Below are 12,049 nucleotides of genomic sequence, written 5' to 3' on the forward strand. Positions count from 1 at the left end.
TGACCTCTGGTCATGTGCATGGCTCTTCTCTGGACTCTCTCAAGCTTCTCCACATCCTTTTTGAATTGTGGAGCCCAACACTGGACACAGTACTTGAGCTGCAGCCTCACCAAGGCTGAGTACAAGGGGAGAATGACATCCCGGGATTTGCTTGAGAAGCGTCTAGCCACAGCATCACACTGAAGGCTCAAGCACATCTTGTGGTCAGTCATGGCCCCCAAGTCCCTTTCAGCTGTAGTGCTAACCAGTGTAGCACTGCCGAGCCTATAAGGATGCTGCAGGTTTTTCCTCTCAACGTGGAGAACCTTGCATTTTTCAGTGTTGAACACCATCAGGTTCTTGTCCACCCATTTCATGAGCCTGTCAAGATCTGCCTGGATCATCTTCCTGTCCTCAGGTGTGGATGCTTCACCCCAGAGTTTTGTGTCATCGGCAGACTTGACCAGTCTGCTTCTGACACCAATGTCCACATCATTGATGAAGATGTTAAATAGTATAGGCCCTAGGACAGGGCCTTGAGGGACCCCACTGGTGGCTGTGCACCAAGACAATTGGCTCCCATTGACCACCGCCCTCTGGCTCCTACCACGGAGCCAATTCCCCAGCCTGCAGATCATGGTGAGGTCAAGGCCACAATTAGCCAGTTTAGCCAAGAGGTGATCGTGGGATACCAGATCAAAGGCTTTTTTAAAGTTGTTTTTAAGGTTGCTAAAATACACTTGAGAGATCCAAGGAACTGAGCCACCCTTCTGCTACAGAGGAAAGCAAACCCCCTCATCGTCCATACCAATCTGATAATGGGGTAAAATTCCTTTCTCGCCCGAAATGTAGCTATGGGACTGACCCTGAGCAGAAGGGCAGGACTCTTTATCCAGGAATCTCCAGGTTTTAGTGCCAGTGAAAGCAGTGGCGCAACAAAATTCTTAGGCTTGGCTGCAGCCAATACCCAATGCTTCTGAGGAAAGTGGGGAAAAACCCCCCAAAATCCTAATGCATGTAGCAGCTGAAAGCGGGGAAAAAAATCCTTTTTGGCCTTGTGTGGCAACAGCAAAACCAAGAAGCATGAGAAAATACCTACAATTATAGCATAGGTATAGCAATGATAGCAAAAGTATAGTCTAGCTCAGGGGCACTTTTATCTAAAGCAATTATTTCAGGCGGAGGGTTGCTTACCCAGTTTTAGCAAGCTGTCGAGGGCTGCATGCGTAGCCCCACCCCTTGATGGGTGCCCCACCCCCTGGTCACCATTTTGGGACCAGTGTCCCAATGTCTTGGGACCAGTGTCCCAGGACCAGCACTGGTGGAGCCCAGAGCAGGCCGCAGGCTATCAGGGATCTGTGGAGCCGGGCTGGACTGTACCAGCAGGGAGAGGGGAAGCTGGCCCAGCTCTGTAGAGCCCCTGCCAGCTGGGACCCAATACCCCTGCTTCCCTGCTTTGGGTCCTGCTGGTGTTGGCCCTGTGCTCCTGTGCCTGCTCACTCTGTGCGCTCCCAGCTGCAATGCACAGGCCCGACCCCCTCCTTGCCAGCAGAGAAGGAGTTGGTGCTGAGTGCGGGGGAGAGGCAGCCTCTCGCCTGCCCCGTGGCCAGCGCTTCGTGCAGTACCCGCTTGCAGCCTCGTGGGGCTGCCTGTGCCTGCTCAGGACAGCCCTGCATGGGCTGCAAGCAGCTGCAGCAGGGAGCATCAGCCATGGCGTGGGGGAGGGGGCACTTTTCCCCATGCTCTGCACCAGCTTGTTCCCGTGCTGGTGCAGCCAGGTGGTCCTAGGCTGGGGCTTCCAGCTGGGGTGTGGCGCTGGGTGGGCCCTGCTGTTGTGGGAGCCCGCCGGGCTTCCTTTGGGTCCTACTGCCCCTGGTTCCTGTAATCTTTGACAGGAACAAAGGACAGATACATTTTAATCTTTAAAAATTTTTTAGGGGAGCCGGATTTTGCCCACCCATGGCCTAGATCATCCCTGACAAATGCTTATCAAACCTTTTCTTGTACACCTCCAGTGATCTTCAGGATCTGTATAGATCAGGTGCTTCAGTGGGGCTTTTTGGCACTTTTAGCTAAAGATGAGTCAATCAGCTATTAGATAAGTGTCAAAAAACACCCACTAAAGTGCCCAATCTATACAGACATCGGGGGAGCTGGGCCAGCTATCGCATTGCCTCTTCTGGGAATGCTTTGTGCTTGGTGTAGGAGTGTGCCAAGTTTTAAAATAAAGCACTGTTTTTTGGTTTTGGTTTTGTTTTTTTAATGTCTGCGAGCAGCCTTAAGTTTTTCCACCAAATAAACTCAGTGACTCGTTTCTATTAGGATTGCTAATAGCTAACCCATTAGTCAAGAACAAAGCATGCTAAATCACTTGATTCTCCTTTTTGACTGGGTGACTATTTGTCGAGTGAGAAAAATTGTAGAGAGTTGTAATTGATGGGATGGCCTCCTCCTGGAGGGCCTTCTCCAGTGGTGTCCCCCAGGGATCTGTGTTTGGACCCTTTAACATGTGCTCTTTAAAATACTTATTAATGATTTGGATGAGGGAGTGGAAAGCTCAGTGAATAAGTCTGTGGATGATACTAAGCTATGGGGAAACGTGAGCACACTGGAGGATAGGGTAAAGATCCAGGATGAACTTGACAGATTGGGTTTATGGGTGGAACAGAATTAGATGACAGGGAGAGGTGCTGGGTTCTTCATCTCAGCAGGAAGAACCTTCACCATAACTACACAATGTGTGGTGGTCTGCTGGCTGGCACTGCACCTGAACAAGACCACTGGGGGTCACAATTGACCGAAAGAGAAGAATGAGCCATCAGTGTGATGAAGTTGCCAGCAGGGTAGATAGAACTCTGGTGTACACATCAGCTGACGTGTTGCCAGTAGACCCAAGGAAGTGTTTCTCCCTCTCTCTTCAGCATTGGTGAGACCACAGCTGGAGTACTGTATCCAGTTCTGGGCATCGCACTTCAAGAAGGATGTGGACAAGTTTGAGAGGGTACAAAGAAGGGTCACCTGTATGATATGGGGCATGGAGGATAGGCCCTATGAGGAGAGACTTGGGGAACTGGGCCTGTTCAGTGTGAATAAAAGAAGGCTGAGACATGGCTTGATAGCTACCTACAAGTATGTCAGGGGTGAGCATCAAGATCTAGGGGAGCAACTCTTCAGGAAGGCACCTTAAGGGAAGATGAGGACTAATGGGCACAAGCTAATAGAGAGTAAATTTAGGCTGGACATAAGAAAAAAACTTTCTCTGTAAGAATCACCAGAATGTGGAACACACTCCCAGCAGAGATGGTGCAGTTGCCATACTTGGAGGTGTTCAAGATGAGGCTGGACGAACATCTTGTTGAGTTCATCTGAGTCCAAAAGCTTCCTGCCCATGGCAGGGGACCAGACTTGATCTTTCAGGTCCCTTCCAGTCTTTTGATCCTATGCTTCTATGAAATGTTGTGGATGTTATCTATCATATTTACCACAATCCAAGATGATGCTGAATTTAAGATGACACCCCCAATAATTATTTGGCATAATTATTTGTTATAATTTGCCATGTAGAGAATCCAGTTATTGGAAAGTTATCTTAAATTTATTCTCCTACCTCTGCAGCTGGGAAAGCAGTAGCAGAGGGGTAAGGTATGTGGCAGGGGGGCAGGAGGCAAACAGTCTGACCCCTGTCCTTCTTCCCGTGCTGTTCCCTCATACCCTTGTCCCCTTGCCTCTGCCCCCCACCCCTGCTTGCAGCCGTGGACTCCCATGCTTCCTGTCTCCTCTGTCCCCCACCCCGCACCACCAGTTACCCTGGCTCTGGACCTGCTCCAGCCTGGGCCATAGAGCACAATTGCTTTGGCTCCATCCTGCCCTGGTGTGGGCATCTATCTGGGGCTGCCCCCATTGCTATTGGGCAGGGGCTACAGTGATGGAAACATTGTATTCAAAACATGGGAGGTGACAGTAGCAGTCTACTTGGTGCTGATGTAAATATGATGTTCAGTACTGTGTCCATTTTGAGGCACAGAATTTTTAAGACATAAAAATGAAGAGAGTCTAGAAGCAAATAACAAAGAAGATGAAATGGTTGAAAACCAAGCTGTATGAGGCAAAAAAAGGGAAAAAAAATTACTTTTGATGATGAGATTAATCAGAGACATGATTGTACCTTTTAAATATTTGAAAGGCTGCCATAAAGAAAATAGTCTTGCTACAAAGACTCCTATTAGCTTCAGTGGGCTCTGGGTCCAGATTTAATCTGTGTTAGTGATCAAGGAGAATCTCTATAGCAGTGGTTCCCTGTGGTGGCAGTAGGAGATGCTAGTGGAATCTAATCCACAGTTTGAAACATGTTCAGAATCAAATACTGAAGGAATTGGTATTGTGAGGATGAGTAGTCTGGGAGATGATATTTTTCTTGTGGAAGTAGGCCACAAAGTTGAAAAATGGGAGAGCCACTGTGGTATTTGTTACATGAATTAATCCTTTACAACGGATTACTGTTGTTTAACGTTAGTTACTTTGCATATGATTTTAATCTACACATTTAATATAGGTATTTGTGTTCTGTTTTTTTTCTTACTTCACAGGCATACAGGAGTTTCCAGAAAATATCAAAAACTGTAAAGTTTTGACAATTGTTGAGGCCAGCGTAAACCCTATTTCAAAGTAAGTCAATTATTCTGATGACAGAACCTGAGCATTCTTACTGGTCATTACTTAGTGATGCATAGAGCTGATAGTGCTTTCTATAGTTAAGGTTGCCCAGCTGTTCCTGTTTTGAAGTTCATTTGTTTAGAATTTTTCATGATGGGATCTGTCTCAGGCTGAATTTGTTTAAAATTTCAGCCAAAAAAAAAGTTCAACCACTTCGGAGGGCTAAGTTAGAGAAACTTTTATTTTGACAGTGTTATATGTTTTTGTTCCATTTAGAAACTATAATGTACCATGCTTTAGAACAGGGACATTACATCTGGCATGGGGAGTTTGTTGTAGGGGACAGTACCCTTTACTGATCTTGTGAAAATTCACCTAAATTTGTTGATGGTATAAAGCTGTCTTAAACTGTCCTTTTTTACCTGAGCAAATTTCAGTGCAAATTTCCCAGAAGAACTCTTTCTTGCGTTACTTCTCCATGGTGGATAAGATTCAGGCTCAGTCTCTACACTTCTTCCTATTTTTAGGGAAAAGGAAGTGGGGGAGGCAGTTCTGTTGAGGTGCATCTTCCCTTGGGGATTGCAGTGTGATAACAGGTCATTCAGACAGACTGAACAAGGGTCTTGAAACTGATCCTAAAGATAGGGAACTATCTAATTCACAGAGGCTGCCTCTGGATTTTGCAGTCCTGGTGTAGTGCTGGTTGCCATTTTCTCAATGGAGCATGCTGGGGGAGGGCCACAGCTGTTATACCCCTCCATAGAGATTGACAGGTGGCTACCTGTCAATCTCCAGAGAGGGTTGGGACTTCTGGGGGCCTTTGGCCAATCAGAGGTGTGGGAGGGCCCAATGTGCTCTGCCATGAAAATCTCACCCCCATCCCTCCCTTTCCTCCTCCTTCTCACCCCCGTGCTTCAGGGTGCCAGGAGTTCTCTCCTCTGTTTGCTGGCTTTCCCACTTTTTCATGGTTCCTACACATCCTAATGGCATAAACCACACTGAAACAAAAAAGCATTGCATAACTTTTTCTTTGTTTGTTTATGTAGGCTTCCAGATGGATTTTCCCAGCTGTTAAATCTAACACAGCTGTACCTGAATGATGCTTTTCTTGAGTTTTTACCCGCCAATTTTGGCAGGTAAGTTGCATTTGACTGAAAGATTAGTATTAGCTTTTACTTTAACTGCGCAGAGCTAACTTTGCTGTGTCTCAGACAAACTAGGGAAAATCACTAATGCCTTGTTCATATGTATTGATTAATTTAAAGAAACCACCACTTTATCTTTGGGTTTTTTGCCTGTTCTTCTGTACTTAAAAATTTTTGTAAATGGAATAGAAAACTTTAGATGCTTATTTTTCATGAGGCAAGTCTTTTTATGCATGGGAAACTGGTTTTGCTGAAATGGGGTAGTTATCATTTGGAGGCCAAAGTAGAGCAAATCAGTAATTTAATCTTTAATAATTCTATTTATAAATATTCTGTTCTCAGGTATGTAAATGTCTTTTAAAATAAATTACTCCATATCATAATTTAACAAAGTGGGCACTCAGTGAAAGGGAAGAACAGTAATCTGTTTACTGAACATCTGTGACCCACAGTTTTAGGACTGCTGGCTAAGATCTTCCCAGGTAAATAGACATTCCTTGTAGTCATTTAAAAAAAATACCAAATATGCAGCACATTATGTATTGTGATTACCAAATAGATTGAGGGTCTGTTTGTTGTCATTTACTATGTTCATAGATTGTAAGGCTGGAAGGGACCTTGGAAGATCATTGGGTCCAGCCCCCCTGTACCAAGCAGGAAAGATAACTGGGGGTCAGGTGACCCCAGCAAGGTGACTGTCTAGTCTCCTCTTGAAGACTTGCAGGGTGTGCAATTGCAGCACTTCTGGAGGGAGCTTATTCCACAGTCTGGACACCCTGACTGTGAAGAAGTTTTTCCTAATGTTGAGTCTGAATTGATCTTCCAGAAGTTTGTGGGCATTACTCCTGGTTTTCCCCTCGGATGCCCTGGTGAACAGTTGCTCACCGAGCCCTTGATGTACTCCCCTAGTGTAGTGGTAAGCTGCTACCAGATCCCGTCTCAACCTTTTTTTCCTCAGGCTGAAGAGTCCCAGATCCTTCAGCCTTTCCTCGTGTGACTTGCCTTTTAAGACTCTGATCATATGAGTGGCTCTTCTTTGGACTCTTTCAAGCTTGTCCATGTCCTTGTTAAAGTAAGAGGCCCAGAACTGGATGCGGTACTCCAGCTGCAGTCTCACCACTGCTGTGCAGAGTGGAAGAATCACCTACTTGGCTTTGCTGGAGATGCATCGATTGATGCACACCAGAGTATTGTTTGCCCTATTGGCTACAGCATCGCACTGCCAACTCATCTTCATACTGTGGTCTATTATTACCCGCAGGTCCTTTCATTCGTGGCGCTTGTCAGCTTGGTGCTGCAAAGCCTGTAGGTGTGTTGGGGGTTGGTTGTCCTGAGGTGGAGCACTTTACGTTTCTTGACATTGGACTTCATCAGGTTCCAATCTGGCCAATTTGGTAGCCTGTCTAGGTCTGCCTGTAACTGTAGCCTATCTTCAAGCACGACCATGCTTCCCCATAACTTGGTATTGTCTGCAGATTTGGCCAGTGAGGTCTTCACCCCCACATCCAAATCGTTAATAAAGATTTTGAAAAGTACTGGACCAAGCACTGACCCCTGGAGGATACTGCTGCCTACTTTTCACCAGGATGACACAGATCCATTCACTACAACTCTAGGCCCTGTCCTGCAGCCAGTTTCTCACCCACCTGACTGTCTCAGAGTTAAGCTTACAATCCTCCAATTTTCTCATGAGGACATCATAGGATACTAGATCAAAGGCCTTTTGGAAGTCTAGGTATACATTGTCAACCTACTGTTTCGTGTCCAGGTGGCGAGTTACCTGGTCATAGGAGATGAGGTTGGTAAGGCAAGACCTGCCCACGATGAAGCCATGGTGACCATCATTCAGAATCTTACTTTCTTCAAGCTTATAGCAGATAGCCTCCTTGATGCATTTTTCTAGGATTTTCCCCAGGATGGAAGTTAGGCTGATTGGTACTTGGGTCCTCCCTCCTGCCCTTCTTGTGGATGGGCACATCATTAGCCCTCTTCCAGTCCTTAGAGACTTCTCCAGAGCGTCATGAGTTGTGGAACAGTGTTGCCAGGTGTTCTTCAATGACTTCGGCCAGCTCCTTCAGCACTCTTGGATGAAGATGGTCCTGCTGACTTGTATACATCTAATTTTATTAATTGGTCAAACACCAATTCTATGGCAATAGTAGGAAAGTGATTATTCCTACCATGCTTATCCTCTACTCTACCTGGCGTGGTTTTCCTCTTGGTCCAGTGAAAGATCAAGGTGAAGTAGTCATTCAGGAGTTCAGCTTTCTTCTGGGTGCTGGTAAGCAGCTCTTCTGAGTTGTTGAGCAGTGGCCCCACACTCCCATTTTGTTTTTTTTCCTGTTCCCTATGTACCTAAAGAAAGACTTGTGGTTGTCCTTGATTCCCATTGTTAATCTAAGTTTAGTCGCCGCTTTAGCCTTTCTTATCCATTCCCTGCAAATGCAGGCTGTCGTGGAGAAGTCTTCCTTGGGGCCCGCCCCAACCTTCCATTGTTTATAAGCATCTTTTTCCTTTCTAAAAAGGACTGTGATTTCCCTGTTTAGCCAAGAGGGCTTCACAGTCCTTCTGTTACCTTTTCTCCATATGGGAATGGACTTCCTTTGTGCTTCAAGGATCGTGTTCTTAAAGAAAAAATGCTCTTCATGAACACCTTTTGCATTCGGTCCCTGGTCCTGGAGCACTTGTCCTACTAGTGACCTAAGCTTGTTGAAATTTGCATTTTTGAAGTCCAAGACTTCAATCCTGCTATCCGATTAGTCTGCCTTACATCAAACAGTGAACATGATGGTTTTATGGTCGCTGTCGCCCAGACTTCTCTCTATATTTAAGTTGGTCACCAGGTCATCTCCTTTGGCCAGGGCCAAATCTAGCAGAGCATCACCTCTGGTTGGTTGATTCTTAGAAGTGAGCTATGGAGATGTTTTCTAGGAAATGCACCCAAGATCTGACTGCTGTCTCTGACATCTGGTATATTTATTCTTCATAATGCAGAAAATTGCCATTTCATATATTTGCATTAAGCAGAAATATTTGTAAAATGCATTCTCTTTTTCTTGACCTTGTGAATAGATGTCTTAGGGATAGTTTTTAAGACATTTTAATTAAAATAACTATGTTGGCAACATTTTAAATAAGAACTTAAGAACGCATTCAGCAGAAAAATAATTTCCTGGCTTTCTTCTGCTCACATGGAGGGAGAGTTAAGATTGGAAATGTTTGTCTAGCAACTTTTACAAAAAGAGAATGCCATTTTGCATTTTCTAAGAGCAGACTTGTTCTAAATGATATGTCCATGTTAATTGTATTTGAAAGGGAAGTAAATGAATACTTATGTCAGTTGTAAGTTAATCTTTAATTAAAAAATTTCTTCCTTCAGAGTTGTTGTTTTTTTGAGCTGACAATTTGCTTGGTGCTAAATTGGGTATCCTTATACTAAACTCTTAAGGATATCATATTTAAACTAATATGAAGTATTTTTATTCATGCTATAGGAGAAATGCAGACTAAGCAAGTACATGAGAGAGAAGTTTTTCAAGGCTCCCTCAGAATTATTTGCACTCTGAGTTCCCATTACACTCAGTTTGGTACATATAGAAAATTATAACCTGATTAATGCTAGACAAATGGAGAACTGTAGTCACGACTGTTGATTGTCTAAGAATTGCTCCAACCACATCTTGTTTCTTACCTCGTCTCCACTACCTCAGCCCATGCTTGTTTCAGCTACTCCTGTGATTTTGACCAGGGCTGTTCAGCTTCTAAGCCACCAGGGGCTACATCAGATGTGCAGTACATAGTTTCCCCATGTGGGTGCCTAATGCCACACTGCGTCCAACCTTGATTTCCTTCCAGGGGGTGACCCCAGTTCACCTTCAGCACTCTGTGCTGCTGCATTGCTCTGACCACTGGAACAAAGGCTGGGAAAGATAGCTGGAGGAGGGAGAGAGGGACTCCAGCTACTATTGCAGCTAAAGTAATGGGGGGAGCAGTGGCTGGGTGAGAGCCTGAAAGGGCGGGGGGAAAGAGTTTACGTTAGCCCCTCTCGGGCTGCATGCAGCCTGTGGGCTGCCAGTTGAACAACACTGACTTGGATAGTAAACTTTTTGGTTCAGAAACTGTCATTGATCATTCTTGTCCCTGACTTAGCTGATAATGCAACATAAACATTTAATTATAGTATAATAGGAAGTAGTAGTAATAATAAAAAATAATATTTTATCAATATTAAATCCTGTAAGAGCTGTGAAAGGTTGACCCATTGCTCTACCTACCTACCTATATTAATTAAACATACCTCTAAGTATTAGGCTGATAGAGCCAAACTGGAATGAAGAGACCCAATACAGTCAATTTCTATTTTTTAAACTGGTTTAAAATGCTAAATTTAGAGCAAAACTTCCTGATTATTAATGTGTTTGTTGTTTAGTTACTCTGGAAATTAATCTTGTGCAGAAATAGCATGCTGGAGAGAATTTAGAAACTGCAAAGCAAGTGAATCTTTTGTAACAGTATTAGTTACGTATTTTAGAATATTAGAAATTAGACCTAGAATAAGATGGATCTAAAACAAAAATCCTAACATGCACTTGAAAGTAGTTTTTTTGTTTCAGCTATATACTTAGCAGATTTACCTGGACCATCATCTCATCTTTTGTCTTTGTAATTGACTGGTGTGCTTTGTGAGGTTTTGTTAATTGAGCTGAGTTTTTAGCTTGCTATTCATTTAAACATGGGGACAAAACAAAAGTGTGGAGTGATGTGATACCTGGTTAAACTGATCTGGAGCAGGGAATGTTGTTAATAGACACAGAAACCCAGTGGTGCTATCTTACTGGACCATATGCCAAAGCACACCTTCTAAACCACAGGATTTCTGTCCTTTTCCATCAGGGTTTTGAACTTAATTCTTTAAGTAAAAACTGTATAAAACAAATGCAGCTTCATTTGTGTCCTTTCTCCTGACCTGGGTTTTTTTTTTGCAGGGGCCTAGCTACTTTATAGGATTGGGAGTCAATCAGGGGAAATCTGTCTAATCTCTTCTGCTCCCTTCAGGATTATACTCTGCAGGCCATCTGCCTGGGAGTTGTATATAAACTGGGTTCTTCTGCAAGAGGAATCCTGCCTACTCCCACCCTCAACTCAGCAGTTACTAGTTTCTGAGAGGAATGAGTGATCTTCAAGGTATCTCTTGATTCCTGGCCTCACAACTGATTACAGACAGTGACACTACAGTTTGACTCTGATCACATCAGTAGTAGATGTTCATAAAAGCTTATGTTAGCTTGGGACATTTTTTCTCAATCTGTACCTTTGCAATTCTAGGCATTAAACATACTTTTATGCCAGATTTCAGTGTCTGGTTCAGATTTGAATGTCTGTGGCATTATTATCACAAAGCTCTGTTTTATGGAGTGTTCAAGGACCCTTGATGAAGTTCGAGGATTGGAGAGGTTCAGCATTTCATAGCCTAGGTCATTATGACAATGCAGCAAAATCTGAAGTAGAATTTGAAACCTGTTGGAGAGCTAATCTATAGTTAGGTCTAGTCTTCCTGAAGACAGTTTTCCCTTTTATCATTTTCCCTCCATCATGTAAAGATGGAGGTAGGCATATTTACAGGGGGTCCACGTCAACACCTACAGTTCTATAGAGGTAGTGTGGTGAGTGGTTGGGAAGGTGAATTCTAGCATTCTCTGTCCCCAGAACGAGGTTGTTTATCTGCTCTGCATTTTACCCAAATATACTGTGTATGAATGCTATTCCAGCCTGTGCAGAAAGACAGGTCTGCACCCCTGGATTCCAATGCAGCATTGTGATGCTTCTCTTTTGGTACCAAGAAGGATATTTTTTCCCATAAGTATGTTTATATGCAGGCAGAGCAGTGCAGAAATATTTGCACTATGGCTCAAGTACTAGTTGTAGCAGTCTAGTCATGGCATCATGAAGGCTCATGGCTAATTTACCCTAGAAACATAAAACTGGAAGGGGCCACTTGTCCAGTCTTCTACAATCACAGGTAACCATATAAAGAACAGCTAAATCTATTCCAACATGGAGGAAAGGCAGCAAGAAGGCACAGCAGCCCCCTTGGCTCTCCAGAGACCTAGTGGACCTACTGTGGCTAAAAAGGAAAGCCTACAAAGGATGGAGGACGGCATTCACCTCCAAGGAGGATTACTCTGCGCTGGTCCGGTCCTGCAGGGACCAAACCAGGAAAGCCAAGGCTGCAACTGAACTCCAACTAGCTTCAGGCATCAAGGACAACAAAA

At 44.2% G+C, this 12,049-nt stretch overlaps 1 protein-coding gene across 7 annotated transcripts in view; it reads left to right on the top strand.

The window, feature by feature from the left end:
• ERBIN (erbb2 interacting protein) overlaps positions 1 to 12,049 on the top strand; it is a 151,482-nt gene that overhangs the window by 64,500 nt on the left and 74,933 nt on the right. For all 7 annotated transcript variants that reach the window (XM_019532159.1, XM_019532165.1, XM_019532163.1 and 4 more), the window contains 2 exons: positions 4,566 to 4,644; positions 5,679 to 5,768. In XM_019532159.1, the coding sequence (XP_019387704.1) occupies positions 4,566 to 4,644; positions 5,679 to 5,768 (169 nt within the window). The remainder of the gene's footprint in view (positions 1 to 4,565; positions 4,645 to 5,678; positions 5,769 to 12,049) is intronic.

The sequence above is a fragment of the Crocodylus porosus genome, unplaced genomic scaffold (genome assembly GCF_001723895.1).
Source record: "Crocodylus porosus isolate Cpor-Errol unplaced genomic scaffold, CroPor_comp1, whole genome shotgun sequence".
Taxonomy (NCBI): Eukaryota; Metazoa; Chordata; order Crocodylia; family Crocodylidae; genus Crocodylus; species Crocodylus porosus.